This window comes from Maniola hyperantus, chromosome 21, assembly GCF_902806685.2.
Source record: "Maniola hyperantus chromosome 21, iAphHyp1.2, whole genome shotgun sequence".
Classification (NCBI taxonomy): domain Eukaryota; kingdom Metazoa; phylum Arthropoda; class Insecta; order Lepidoptera; family Nymphalidae; genus Maniola; species Maniola hyperantus.
The window spans coordinates 2,028,845-2,045,254 of NC_048556.1; the positions used below are offsets into that span (position 1 = coordinate 2,028,845).

The window sequence follows — 16,410 nt, forward strand, 5'->3', positions numbered from 1 at the left end:
CGAAGCGATTTCAAATTTAAAATTCGAACGGAATGATTTTGGTTTCGAATTTTATTTCATAGATATTCGATTTTATTTTTTAATGCAATGGCATGTTTAATTTATTAAATGAATGTAAAATAAATAAATTAATTATTATGTTTTTTTAAGGAATGTTTTATTAAATTTTTGAAGAGCCAAAAGAGTAGGGTTACGATATAGCCTGCGCCCAGTTGTTACCGAATCGTGGTTTCGCGCTGACGTCTGTACTAAAACAGATGGTCGAAAAAGGGGACAATTAATACGATTTTAAAGGACACAATGATCTAGTGTTTAAACAACTGTAGTGTTCAAACAAAGAAATATTTCCTTTCAGCGTGGTTGGCAGAAATACGTTTCACCTGGATTGCTTTGTGAAGGCTGGTTCCTACGAGCTATTTCTGGTCTACGACATACACTAGCATTTGTATGTCCCATTTTTACCCACCGTATGTCACTTCAAATCTTTGTTTTACGTGCACTACACTTTAACATAGTAAATAATTGGAGAAGATGGGGAAATTGTTAGGTCATGACTGCATTATGTCGAATCGCGTGAGGCGACGATTATATTGTTTTTGCGTAGCTTTTGAATATAATAATTCCTTTATTTATAACAGAATGTCCTATTAATGATATTATAACACAGGTCGTACTGTTTAGTGATCAAAATCATAGTTTTACACATACGTACCTGAAAAAACGTGGTGTATTTTAAGGATAATCGAAATAAACGTCGTATATAATATTATAAGGATAAGTGTCAGGTGTTCTGACGTCAGTCAAGGAGTTTTAACCAATGTTACGTTATAATATTACTAGTAACCTAAATGTCGATTTTCACGTCTCTAACTTCAAAAACATAGGATTTTCACACAACCTTTGACCCCTCCTGTCCCCTTAGGGGGGAATTTTTCAAAACCGTTTCTTAGCTGACACCTACGTCCTAGAAGAAACCTACCTTGCGAATTTCAAGTTTAAAGGCTTTATAGTTCCTGAGATTTCGTGATTAGTCAGTCAGTCAGCCAGTCAGTGTGTGAGTGGTATTTCGCTTTTACCTATAGATAATGGAATCCATTCTCTGTCAAATTGGGTGTAGTTTATGCTTTCCTTCATTGAAGGCGAAATCACTACAAGGTAGGACAAGACTGTCTTAGTTGGTAGTCTTTAATAATATAAAAGGAAAAACTGACTGACTGATGATAGATAACAACGCACAGCTCAAACTACCGGACGGATCGGGCTGAAATTTGGCATGCAGATAGCTTTTATGTCGTAGGCATCCGCTAAGAAAGGATTTTTAAAAATTCAATCCCTAAGGGGGTGAAATAGTGGATTGAAATTTGTGTAGTCCACGCAGACAAAGTCGTGGGCATAAGCTAGTTTTATAATATGTTACTATCATAGATGTCAGTAGATTTAGTTTTAAGGTTAGGTTATGTTATGTAATGCCTTAATGTATGAGCTTTTAGGTTACGTGTCAACAACCTAGGCTTTCTGTCGCGCCTTTGAAAGTTATCGCAAAGACCTTTTTATATAGAAATTGAGTTTGCGATTCGAGGTAGCTGAGTTGAACGTAATGACTGTTAATAATGAGTTTCATTTTGAGTTTAATGTTTCTTTAACTCTCTTATTTGATTTAGATTTTAATTTAATTAAGTAGTGATGCCCTCGATTTCGTCCTGATGAGATTAGATTTTTAAAAATCTAATCTCATCAGGACGATAGATAGATAGATAGATAGATAGATAGATAGATAGATAGATAGATAGATAGATAGATGGATCGATAGATAAATAGATATATATATAATATATAGATAGATAGATAGATAGATGGATAGATGGATAGATGGATAGATGGATAGATGGATAGATAGATAGATAGATAGATGGATAGATATAGATAGATAGATAGATAGATAGATAGATAGATAGATAGATAGTCTTATATGTGCCCATCAAAATGGATGGGTCGTGAAAAAATAACATACAGACAGACACACTTTCACATATTTCTAAATATATAAAAGGAAAAGGTCACTGACTGACTGATCTATCAACGCACAGCTCAAACTACTGGACGGATCGGGCTGAAATTTGGCACGCAGATAGTTATTACGACGTAGGCATCCGCTAAGAAAAGATTTTTGAAAATTCAACCCCTACGGGGCTGAAATAAGGGGTTGAAATTTGTGTTCCAGGGGTTCCACGCGGACGAAGTCGCAAGCATAAGCTAGTTTTATAATAATAATAGAAGAGAAAAATTATATTCAAAGACAGTCATTAACATGGTTTCAATAAATAGTACCTAGATAAATATAATAGACACAGAGATTGTTATGTTAGTTAGTAATGGCAACATTAACTGTTTAAAACTTAAATTGGTCTATGGCCATTTCTAAGGCCATTTCTAAGGCGTTTAACCGCTAATCGCAAGCCTCATCGTGAGCTAAGCTGGCTTAGTTTAGCCAAGCTAACTGACCTTCAACATTTTTTCATACTTAATAAGCTAAAAACCACTGAAATGGTCATATACAATACAAGTACGCTGGAAGAGGTGTGCCTTACAAAATAATAGCTACCTATTTTTGCGCCGATTTGAAGCACCCTACCGAGCGTATCGGGAATTAAAATTGACACTTTGTGTCAAATGGTTTTCGTGATTAAAAATAAAAATAAAAATCTTTTTTATTCGAATAAACTTTTACATTAAGTACTTACGAATAGTCGGATGCATCTACCACTGGTTCGGAATGCCTTTGTTGTTGACAAATGTCTTGTCAGTACCATTTACTGTTGACAAAGCAGTCGTGATTTTAATTTTTACATTAGGTATTTTTTTAAATTCATTATAGGCAAACGCTTGACCACAATCACACCTGATGTGGCCTAAGATGGGACGCGTTTACCTAGAAGATGCCTATTCACTCTTGTTTTAACCCGGGTTATAATTGGTAGGAAACACATATCGTGGAAGAGTATTCCAAACCTTAGCCATGCGTATGAGGAATGATGACGCAAAATGTTTTTTTCAAGGTACTGCTTATTTCCCGTGGCCCTACCGCGGTTGTTTGACAGCTACAATGTCACGATCGCAATCATCTCTGATTGGTTAATGCTCGCTCACTATTGGCTACAATGCATTGTTGCAACAAGAATCACACAAATTCAGCCAATCAGAACAATTGAGATTGTAATAATGATTGATGCAGGTTTTAGACAATCGCCCTACTGTTGACAAAGCAGTCGTGATTTTAATTTTTTACATTAGGTATTTTTTTAAATTCATTATAGGCTAACGCTTGACCACAATCACACCTGATGTGGCCTAAGATGGGACGCGTTTACATAGAAGATGCCTATTCACTCTTGTTTTAAAGATACCCGGGTTATAATTGGTAGGAAACACATATTATCGTGGAAGAGTATTCCAAACCTTAGCCATCCATGCGTATGAGGAATGATGACGCAAAATGTTTTTTTCAAGGTACTGCTTATTTCCTGATAAAATAACTAAATAGCTTCCTTTTGGGAGCGACTACGGCACTCTAATAATGAGATTCTCCGGACGATGTGTGAGCACTTGGATGTCGCCATCTACCGGTATTGGTTGACGCAGCATCGCAGTGCGAATCGAAAATAATGATAGAAATACTATACAATAATACATTATTGTACTTATTTTTGTTATTACTTTTATTGTAGATTTTAATTATTTTTATTTTATTTATAATTTTATTGACTTTTGTAATAATATGGGTACATTTTGCCTGAAATAAAGAACATTATTATTATTATTATTGTAGGTACTTATGCCATTATAAGTTTTCATACCACTATTCCGCCACTTGACACTCATTGTACTAATAACTAAATTACCGGATTATCCGGTGTAGGCATTAGGAATCGCGTAATTTTTGTTGCGTGGTTTTAGGTATGCATCATTGTTGTAAACGGCGACTTCTTGTATTTTGAGCGTTTAATTAGTTTTTTAGGATTCCGTACCTCGAAAGGAAAAAAGGAACCCTTATAGATTAACTACATTGTCTGTCTGTCTGCTAGCTTTTCACGACTCAACAGTTTAACCGATTTTGATTAAATTTGGTATACAATTACATCGCGGGGTTGACTACTTTTTATCCCAGACAGACAGACAGACACACTTTCGCAGCCTCAATAGCTCAACCGGTAAAGGAGTGGACTGAAAACCGAAAGGTCGTCGGTTCAAACCCCGCCCGTTGCACTATTGTCGTACCTACTCCTAGCACAAGCCTGACGCTTAGTTGGAGAGGAAAGGGGAATATTAGTAATATTAAAAAAAAAAAAGGTATGGATTACGAGTAGATACCTATGCCTATTTACCTATATTTTAAACGCTTGGCATGTGATGGCCGTAGCATGATGGCATGCCAAGCGTTCAGAAACACTCGCCAGGGAAGTCTCCGAGTGAATCAATAGCGTGAATACCTCTCTCACGCAGACAGACCGGCGACGGCATGCTGGCATGGTATTGTAGCGGCCTGCTTAATGCATAGTTAATAGTTTATCATACCTAGAGCAGCGAATCACAGAATACAGGGTGTAACCAGAACGCTGGCATAAACGAAGACATGTGATAGAACATATGATTAGCAATATGATACCTACCACCAAAAAACCGGCCAAGTGCGAGTCAGGCTCGCGCAAAGAGGGTCCGTACTACAGTCGTATTTTTTCGACATTTTGCACGATAATAAATTTGATGCATAAAAATATATAAAAATCTGTTTTAGAATGCACACGCGAAGACCGTTCATATGATACCCCCCTTGATATAGTTATCTTACTTCGAAAATTGAAAATACTAGTTATTAGTTCATGACCACAATTTAATTTTTTTTGTGTGATGTAATCACAAATTCCTGATTTTCAGATTTTTCCCCGAATGTCAGCTATAAGACCTACCTACCTGCCAAATTTCATGATTCTAGGTCAATGGGAAGTACACTGTAGGTTTCTTGACAGACCGACAGACCGACAGACAGACAGACAGACAGACAACAAAGTGATCCTATAAGGATTCCGTTTTTCCTTTTGAGGTACGGAACCCTAAAAATCCTATATTTTGTAAAAGTTTACGATATCTTGCAAATAAAACATCTGACTGACGCTAGAGGTCAACGAACTTTGCGTAAGTAAGCGAGTCAATGCGGCATCGTAGGCGGGGCTTTGACCCGAGTTTTGCAAAAAATCACTAAAAGTAAGTACAAAATGAGGCAAATGGTTATTGTTATTGGATTGTGTTTAGGTAGTGTAATAATAACGCTAAGTTTTTGCTAGCATTCTGGTTACACCCTGTATATCAAAGCAAATAGTAGCCGTATGCCCGTTGGGATTTCCTATTGGCAACATCTCGAGAACCACCCGAATTTGTTCAGTAGGTAATTATTAGAAACGACTTTTGAAAATTCATGCCCCTAAGATAGGGGATGAAAGTTGTAGGGAAGTTTGTATGTTTATGTTATGAAGTTAGAAATATTGAAAATTGGTGTTTAGTCACAAATACACGGTTTTCGGATTTTTTCTTATAGGTACTTGTACCTATCTGCCGAATTTCATGATTCTAGGTCAGCGGAAAGTAATCCTATAGGTTTTATTGACAGACACGACAGACAGACAGAGAGATCCTATGAGGGTTCCTTTTTTCTTTTTGAGGTACGGAACCCTAAAAAACTCACTTTTGACACACCTATCTAGTAAAATGATACCCTAATGAAAATTTTCAATTTGAGTAACAGCCAAAGTCACAAAGTTAATGAGTTTGAGTTGTTATTTTTGTTTGTTGTATGGTTGTTGCTATCTATACTAATAAATAAAAGTGTCTGTATGTTTAAACGGTTAGCCCGTTCAAACATATCTTCGGAACGATTGGACGGGACGGGACTTTCACAGACAAGTAGAGGATTAATCAGGGAGTAACATAGGCTACTTTTTTAACCGACTTTCAAAAAATGAGTTGTTTTTCTACTTATACATATAAGTACACCGAAATCTCCGGGATTTCTGAACCGATTTGAGTATTTTTTTTTAAATTGGTAAGTAAACTTTGCGACATTGTTCCATAAAAAAATTGGATTCCAACTCCTCAATCCTAGGGACTTAGAGGGGAAGGGATTTAGAAGCTTAAAATTGATATTGGAGGTACTTACCAAGTAAAAACTTTTTGTACTCGATGACCCAACTCCTCAGCCCTGATGCTGTACGGAATTGCATTCCTAACTCGTGGTGATCCCACGGGATTTTAAAAAATCATGTTTTTACGAAATTTGATAGGTGATGAAGTCATCCTTGCATCTCCGGGCTACTATGGATAGGCTACATTTTGTAGCCACACACACACACACACACACACACACGCACTCACACATACACACACACATGCATATGTTGTGAATCACCTACTAGGTATTTTTACTAGTTAATTGATATTGATTTCATATTATTATATTGTAAAGCTTGCTTAAATTATTTGGTTTCTTCAAACGTACCTACCTACTGTTATAATAATTAATAACTATTTTTAAGTAATCTGTTAAACAAAATTGTAATCCTGTTTGGCCTTATTTTAAGTCTAACATTATGTAAAATTATATTATCTGTAACGCTGTTGATTACAAATAAACGAATAAAATAAAATTTTGTCCTGGAAAATTAAAACTTGCCACGGGATTTTTAAAAACCTAAATCAACGCGGGCGAAGCCGCGCGTAACAGCTAGTTGTTAAAGTAAATCTTCACAGGCTTCCTTTTATGTTAGAGGCATCAGTCCGCAACAAACTGCGATGTAAGTTTTTCATTGTGTAAAAGTTTACGGAAAATTACGTTTCTTTCCAAACACGAAAAGTGCTACAAGAAAGGCGAAAATTTAAATCTAGCGACAATTAGGCGGTAAGATAATTGGGTTTAGTAAATTTTATTCTTTACTTACCGCATAAGTAGGTATTTTTAAATGGTAAGGTCAAATTGTGTTGATTTTATATTCCTTTCCTCGATGATAAAATACAAACCATTGAATCATTTCAGTCCAGTCCAGAGTTCAGACGTTTGTTCAGACAGATTTTGTTCTGAATTACCAAGTTTTCGTTTGTTTATTGGCACAACACATCTACATGAATTCTTTTTAAATTTAAAGGCTTTAAAGGATTTGTAGATTGACACATTACTAAATCTATAGATTAGATTAGAGCACGAAACTCGTAGTAGTACTTGCAAATTCTTTGCCTATACTAAAGCGATAGGTATATATAAATAGTCTTGTCCTGACTGAGTGATCTGTCAACTCACAACCACTGCTGGGGTTATAGATACTTGGGACTGTAAGTAGGTCTTTATGGCGTGATTTTTGGAAATGCCACACCCTCATCGATTTTTACTGATTCCACTCGATCGAAGCCGGGGCGAATCAGCTAGCACTAAATAGTTAAAATTTTTATAGGTTTGCGACGTAGGTAGGTATAATATGCATTACCTTGATCTTCATTAAAATAATTATGAATACATAGAACCAGCCTCTACAAAGAAACCACAAACAGTTTAGAGATGTAAATAAGTAGCTACAATAAGACAAATCTATGTTTAATACTAAACACTTAGTGCACAAAGACTGACGCAGCTTGAAATGACCCAGCCGAGCTGAAACAAGCGCTATGGTCGCTTCTAACGAGCTCACGCCAACATGGCCGACGAGGAAAAACTGCCGATACCCCCAACTTTTCTCGAGAAACTACTCTTCTACACAACAGCCACCTTCGTACTTCTCGCTACCTTCAGTCTGTTCGCGTTCCTCTTCTTAGTGCCCTTCGTGATCGAGCCTGCCTTCACCACAATATTCATGCAATTCGATCCTGTCGCAGCGTTATGCGTCACAGCACAAGTCAAACATCTACTCGGAGTCAGTAACTGCTCATGGGCCTCTTGCAGAGAAGGGTGTACAAAGGATTTGTTTGAGTGCACCCAAATAAGAGTCAACTACAAGCTGGGCTACGCAGCTAATATATCTGCTACGGAATACGAGACGCTCATCAGAGCTGAAAGATCCTTGAGGAACTACGATTACGAAAACTACGAATCGCCGCTAGAAAAGAACTATCCAGAGATGGAGGAACAAGAACTGCCGGAGCCGATTCCTACAGGATTGCAGGGGAATGACTCAGAGTGGTATTTCACTGGTGCTAGATTATTCCCCAACGTAAAAGGGTGCGGTTACCCACCTATACTTAATTGCACAATTTTCTACGGAAAATACAAGCCCATCGGCAATAATTATAGCTGCTATTACAGCCGAGTAGACCCCGGTTTAGTCATCACAGAATTAGATATGTGGCAGAACACGCTGAATTTAGTTTACGCGATGGCGATTCCGATACCGTCGTTCTTTATTTCGGTGATATATTTGACATTCGCATATTTTAAGATTTATAACCAGGAGGAGGAATCTGAGCAGGCTCCGTTGCAGAGCGATGCAGAGGCGATGGCAACAGGGGACGACGGCAAGCCGACAACCCCTGGGTCGGACACATTCAGAGAAGATTTGGCGTGTTTCGGTCACCAACTGAAAATGCAGTTGGCCAACGAGAAGCCTAAAGAAGGCTTTGAATCTAATAGCCCTGCAATTTCAAACTCTGCCTCGTTATCTGGGTAAGGCACCTTTTTTTTCTGTTGCGTGGTTTGGTTTGATTGTTTATTCATGTATGATGTATGTTTCTTAACTAGATACCTTATTTACTTTAAGATAGTATATATCCTAAAATTGTGTGATTTAATCTATTATTATAAATTCATCATCTACTTCTAACGACTGTGTTTACAAATCTTGAATCGTACTTTCAATTACAATATTATGTTCATAAGTGATTATATACATCTATGCATTAGCCATTTTGTTTTTATTAGATTTTCGATTAATTTGTTGTCAATCTTGATTCTAAATAGTAATGTATTCTCATATAGGTCTATTAGTGTAATTTGCATGTTGAGTAGGTATTTAACACAAGGTTACTCAGACTTCAACGAAATTGAAATTCCCCTCTTGTCTATCGAATTTTGTACAACCTATTGAGTTACAAGAATTTCAAAAATGTCTCATCCTAAAAGTGGGCATATAAATTAAAAACGTACATTTCTTATTACATAAAATAATAAATGTACCTATCATGTTTTCATTATTACAATTATTTACACATTCTATCTATATGGGAACAATTAACATAAAAAATCAAATAACCATTTTGATAATAATATTAAAAAAAAATTAAAATAACAATTTTCCAACTCGACAGGACCAAGTCATCTTTCGTGAACGCCTAATGAAAAAGTCATACACAGAGGTACGTGTGAAATCTATGGCTTTATCTCTATGACCAAAGAGTTCATTATTGCATAGCAAAATGTTTACACGTACACAGAATGTTGCACCTTTTAAGACTACACTAAATATAAACTTCGTAAATATGATATTATAATAATATATATTATGTAAAATATTGATATAGCTTACTCACTATAGTTTCATATTATTGTGATTAGGTATTACTGTAATAATGTTTATAGTAATATAATTTATATTGTAGTATTTTACAGCATGCCTTGTAGTGTTGTAATGTTGTGTTTGAGTAAGAAGTAAAATGAATTTTAATTTTCAATGCTTTGCTTAAAATAATATACGTATATTTTGTTCATATCAACTTAAATTGCACTAAAAATACAAAATTTAATTTTTTGAACTTAAGACCACTTATAGTGACTAATTTCTTAAAATAAAATATTGAGACGTGTAATTTCTTTTAGAAGAAACCTACCTTTTAATACATAGTAATTAATTTAAATTTAATTTCAGATGACAGGGCTCCTGAAGAGGCATTGGATACAAAGTGCACCACGAAATGAGGTGAATAAAATGAACATTAATTCTGAGAAGTTTCGCTCGATGTCACAAAAGCTTTTTGCTTTCAAAATGGTCGTGAAAAATTACTTAGAAAAGATAATTACGAAAAAAAAAGATTTTTATAAAGCGTTGTGAAAAAAAATTATATTAATAGAATTTTCGTGACAACAATAAATATTTAAATATTATGATTGTATAATTTCATAAATTGGATGATGAATGAAATTTATATTGCTATAAAAGATGTGTCTTTGCTATCTTAATATTGTGATTATTAAATATTGCCTATATAATTACTTAGAAACAAAGCTTTTCCTGTCATGATTAATTTGTTAGTATTTGTGCCTAAACCTTTACAAAAAGTTCTGTCATAATAAGCAACTTTATATTCACGCTATATACTAAAAATATATTATGTGTACATATTTCATTTTTTTAAAGTGCAAATGTTATACTTATAATAATATGTATTAAACAAACATTACAAAATTAAAGTATCTGTGTAAATGTATGCTTAAGTTTTAATAATTTGATAAATGATTAAATATTATAAATAGTGGATAAAATTGTTACCTTTGAAATTCTAAATTGAATTCGTCCACTCTTATAACTGAGATGTAGGTATTGTGGAAGGTTACATATTTTGTAAAGATTGAATTAATAAGATTATAATACATCATGTTATTTGTATGTTTCGATGAAGCTGTAATCCCTTTGGTGAATTATTGCTCAAAAATGTAAATTTTTGCAAGAAAGAAGTTGTCACGAAAATCTAGATATATATTATTATTATTAGATATAAAAAAGAATTTTATCTCCTATAAATGTAAACATAAGACTAACGCTCGCATGCTAATATTGTATATGCACGCGTTCTGATAAAGTAATATAATATTACAATAATCAATAAATTATGTGAAAGTATATTTTTAAACAAAAAACTGCAAGTCCTGCTGTTTTTATTTCAAAGAATTGAATGTAAAGGTGATAGACAAAATGTATTGAATGAAGAAAAATAAATGTATCACTAATATTGAAAACAAACATGATATTATATTTAGATTAGTTTCATTTATTCATTTAAGTTAGTAGGCAAATAGAATATGTATAGCTGATTCAATACAATGCCTTAATTTATTTTGCTCAGGTTCTATATATTTTCAGTATTCTTCATATTTTTATTATGCATTAATAATATAAAAGTATATATTATTATTGAATATATTATGTGATAGTATGTTAAAATTAGAAAACACATTGATCGGAGTTTTGTATAAATTATAATATTAAAAAAGAAAATAATTGCTTGTGATTTAACCAATCACAAAATAATATTATGATTAATTCAATTTACTTTTTTCACTTTAATTTTGGAATTATAAATTAATTTTAGGAATTTAATAGAATATTTTTAAATTTTTTATTTAACATTTTATTAAATAATATCTGTCAAATTGAAAATAATAATGAGCATGTTTTGATATCGACTGCCTCCGGTTGTTATATGAAAATCATATTATATAGTTAAGGTTAGGTATTTTTAATTTAAAAATAAGTCGTTGGAATTCGAACAATTATTATCGTCCCTGCCGAACAGTAGACAGTATCGATTCTTCCGTCCCGTGCCTAAACTTTTTAAAAATTCATCGATACATAATGTCCATAGCCATCCGACCGTCACCTTTATTAAAGACTAAAATAGAAAAATGTTCTTATTGAATTTTCAAAATTACCTTGATTATTTATTTTGTAACTATACCAATCGTGATTGATACGAAACAATATTTAAAGCCATGAATAAAAGAAAGTCGATTACAAAGCTCAACCATAATATTATAAAAAGCACAAAATATTTAAGCATTTATGAACAGATTTTAAAGTAATCAATATTTAAAGCTGCTGATAATTTTATTTATTGCTTTCAAAGCATTTTATAGTTGCGTGTATCATATTATTTTAACCACTAACGATGTAAAAAATACATTTTATTTTATTCTGATAAATTTTAAAATACCTGTTTTTTATTAGTGGATAATAATATACAAATTACCCAATTGCATAAATATTAATTAAAAATCATTAATTATTTGATAACATAGTTTACCTTAAATATTAATTAAAATTCATTAATTATTTGATAACATAGTTTACCTTTTAAATAAATTCATTAATGAGAGAATGCGGATATTTCCAAAATACCCTGCAATAAACAAACTAGAAATTTTATTGTTAGCTTATTTTTGTCATCCTAATAAATACTTGTACCTACTTAATTTTAATTACATATTTTGTTAAGAATTCAAGTATTCATTAAAAAATGTCAATTTTTTATTAGTTTCAAAGTGTGATGGAATGTTTTTTCAATCGCTTGTATGATTGTATATTATGAACACTTTAGAAAAAGAATCTTTTATAAATTAATGTATGTATAATAAAAAGGCTTGTGAATATTGCATTATACTAGGTTAAGGGCATTGCGAAATAAATAAATATTATTTTCTTGTCAAACTTCTAAAGCTTTGCTACTATGCTTTTAAGTAATATTAATATGTTATGTTTAAAGAAAAGTTTGTATTAATATTTACTTAACATAAAACATTAATTTTAAGATTAAACCTACCTATAAAATGCTATGATTGTATAAAACAAAGCGTTTAAGTATTTTGTTAAAAATTTTGCAATTTTTTTTAGCTTCGATTCTTTATATTAAAAATTTCTAGTGTTTTAAAGAATAAAGTAAATTAATACTAAAATAATAAAAAAGCTTAGACTGTGGAAAGATATTAAGATTAGTTAGATTATTGCAAAAATACCCACGCACACATTAACGTAGTTAAAATTAATGACATAAGATCGTAAATTATTTCATGTTAATATTATATTCATTTAAATAGTAAATTCCATAAATACTAAGATTTCTTACAATACGAAATTTATTTTTATAATTTGTTTATTATGAGTTATTTAACTTAAACATATTTTAATCATAAACGTTAGTAATCTGTAAATACCTAACTATTTCATTCACCAACTGTTATAAGCTGACGAATTAAAAAAGTATTTTTACACGCCCTACAATTATTTTATATAATTTATACAATCATGGAAAGATGATAATTTAATCAAATGTCTCAGAGAGAATAATATACTAAATAACGCAATCGTGCAAAATAATGTTATAAATTTTTATACAATTTAGTTCATACGTGTTGACACACTTTATAACATTGTAAATGTACCTAAATTGTGTTAAGTACCGCTTTTAATAGAATTAGTGATCGAAAAGCAATTTATATATTATATCATTCTGAAATTAAGTCAAATTAAATACTTCTTTAGAATTTAATATTAATTTATACGCCACACTTTTGTATGTGACACAAGATAATTTTTGTGTGTTGATATTATTATTTATTTATGAAAAAAAAGAAAATTAATAAATAAAGAAAATGGTTAGCCTGCTAATAATAGGCTTGATAAAAATGAAAATGAAATCAATGGGTTTTTTTTCAGACAATGTTTTATTATATTACTTAGATTAACTAATATGTTTTATAAGAATGCAATATTAATATTATAAAATTTAAAAAAATATTTATGTATGTATAATGTATATGTCGTTAGTAAAATGTATATACAATATTATATTTTCAATTATTATTTTTATATATTAAATGTTTTTTTTAATGTTTTGTTCAATGCTATGAATGTAATGTGATAAAATGTATAGAGTGAAAGAGTAAATAGCACCTGTATCCACAAAATCAAAAAAATGCAAAACGCAAAACTTAAACAATAGAATGACTGATAAATCCATTCCGGTTAAAAAAAATACATATTACATCAAAACAAACATAATAATAGGATTTTTTAATTATTTTAATTTCAATTAAATTATCTTTGGCAGACAAATATGTAGATAACATTCACATTAAGATATGTAAATTATTATATATATTTTTGTCTATATTTTATAATTTATATTTGTTTCATTATATTTTTTGATTAATTGCGAAAGCTTAAAATACAATTTACAAAAATCGTAAAGAATTATCAAATGTATGTCTTATTTTAGCACACTTGTACAGCTATTCAATTATTGTATGAAATAATATTTTTATTTGAAAATTTAAATTAGAGACACATCACTGCCAAAAATTGTGGTCACTATTCACTCTTTACACTTTTTTCTCTAAAAATCTGTCCAGTGGTTTTCTAAAATCACTTTTACTTATACTTTCGTAATCATAAGCTTAACATTATTATCTATGTTTCTTGTATAAACATTATTGCTGTCCGCTTTACACCTGCATCTACAAAAATACGCTTATTGCAAGACTATGAGTTAGACTTATTGTAATTGAAATATATGTACCTACCTAACTGAAATAATTTATATTTCAATAAAATTTAACAAATTACATCATAATTTGTTAGCTGCAAAAGTTTACTTACAATTATTATTAGAATTTATTATATTTCTTGCTATTTATAAAAAAAATATTTTTGAGTATAAAAATAATTTAACTTACTTAATTTTTATTTACGTTAGTGAAAAACTAAATGTGAATCAAGTTAAAAGTGGATTCTCCCAAAATATTTTATTATTTATTTGTTAAATTTATTATAATATACCTAGCTTTTAGATTTTATTTTAGTAATAACACCAATTCCGTAGCTAATATAATATTATTGTAAATAAAAGGTGAAGGGCACAAAATATATAATTTTAGGAATGAAATGATTCCGAGTTACGTTTATTTATATATTTTAACATTAAAAGTGTCCGTCAATAATTAATAATTTTTTTTTCTTACACTTAATAGTGTTTAAACTATAGTTTATGTAAGTATAGTATGCTTAAAAAGGATTAATTTTTATTTTAACGCACTACATTTTTATTTTAATATTTTATTTCACTTGTACAAAAAATCTACGTGACAATTAGATAATACTTATTTATTTCTTACGGATACATTTAAATACTTTACATTTTTTGTTAATCAGATATTAATTTATTAAAAAAGTATTAGCTACTTCAACGAATTATTCGTTTGAGTTAATAATTATTATGCGTAAAAACAGAATCGAGTATAATAAATATTTAAATTATATTGACACGTGCGATTTTATAAATAATAAAATAAAATTAATTATTATATTATATTACTTTAATGCCCACCACCAACCATTATAATAGTAAAAATATTTTAAATGTAATAAAAGTTCAATTTGTTTAAAAACATAAAAAATGTATAAAATTTCAAATTATATAATATAAATTATAATATTATTATTATTATTATGAATCTAGTGCTGTGCTATATTAGGTATTTTATTGAAATATGAATTTTAACTTTTATTTAATTTTTATTACTCTAGTAGGTACGATGATAATACTATATTTTAATATTATTATTTTAATTAAATTAAATTATAATTAACATGATTTTCACTTATGCACGTATGCAAAGTGAGTGTTTCCGCTTAAAAGCGAAACTTCTATACGTTTGTGTAATGTAATTGTTCATCGTAATATTATGTATTATAATATATACTCACATTTTTATTCATTTGGAACTGTTGCCTTATGACCGTTTTGTATATAAAAGTATAAATGAAGGTTAGTAGTAAATATTACATTTATTGGCTTCGAAATTGTGTTTCATTTATTAATGGATGACCTTTTCACGTGCCCGCCTTCTAAATTTAATAATAGAGACCGATTTGGATAGAAATCTTTAATTGATATCGATTGTTTCAAATTATTTATAGCACTGCGTGACCCGAACCCGAACTTAATATTACATTATGGTACAATTGTGTAATCATCAATACACACGTGTATCCAGCATACGACGTTTTTCAACACACTTGTGAAGAAAATAATACTAAAAATTTATTTGTACTATTGAACACGATCTTTTTTGTTTCGAAACTAAGGACAAAGCAACTCAATCAATAAAATTAAATAAAAAACTCTATAACTCACTTGTGAATAACAGCAATGAAAAAGTCACAGTTTGATTATAGGTGTCATTATGTGCCTAATTGCGGTGAAATTAGAGCCACTTTATGCAAGCATGTGTGTTGAAAAAGTAAAGATATTTTCGGTGTAGTTCATAGTAGTTCTTAGTCGACAATAGGTTGATCATGATGATAATGATCAACCAATTGTCGGCTAAGAACTACTGAGCACAGTGTCCTCTCCAAATGAGAAGGGTTTAGGCCACGGAGGATATTTCTCTAGTAGGCTTTAGACTACAGTGTATAAACAGCGATATGGTCAGCCACGCCACTCGCCCAGTGCGGATTGGCAGACTTCACACACCTTCGAGAACATTATGGAGAACTCTCAGGCATGCAGGTTTCTTCATGATGTTTTCCTTCGCTGTTAAAACAAGTATTTAATTGCCGAGAGTTCTCCATAATGTTCTCAAAGGTGTGTGAAGTCTGCCCCAATCCGCAC

At 31.0% G+C, this 16,410-nt stretch overlaps 1 protein-coding gene across 7 annotated transcripts; it reads left to right on the forward strand.

The window, feature by feature from the left end:
* Window positions 1–225: 225 nt before the first annotated feature.
* Window positions 226–15,599, forward strand: tipE (temperature-induced paralytic E). Of its 7 annotated transcripts, none has more exons than XM_069505914.1 (4): window positions 226–467; window positions 7,561–8,695; window positions 9,337–9,384; window positions 9,894–15,599. In XM_069505914.1, exons 2-3 carry the CDS (start codon window positions 7,734–7,736, stop codon window positions 9,362–9,364), a joined length of 990 nt encoding a protein of 329 aa, XP_069362015.1. In that variant the 5' UTR covers window positions 226–467; window positions 7,561–7,733; the 3' UTR covers window positions 9,365–9,384; window positions 9,894–15,599. The 7 variants fall into 7 exon arrangements, with proteins under 7 accessions (XP_069362015.1, XP_069362017.1, XP_034835793.1 ...); XM_069505916.1 differs by having other exon boundaries at window positions 7,591–8,695; XM_034979902.2 differs by having other exon boundaries at window positions 226–445.
* The last annotated feature ends 811 nt before the right edge of the window (window positions 15,600–16,410 follow it).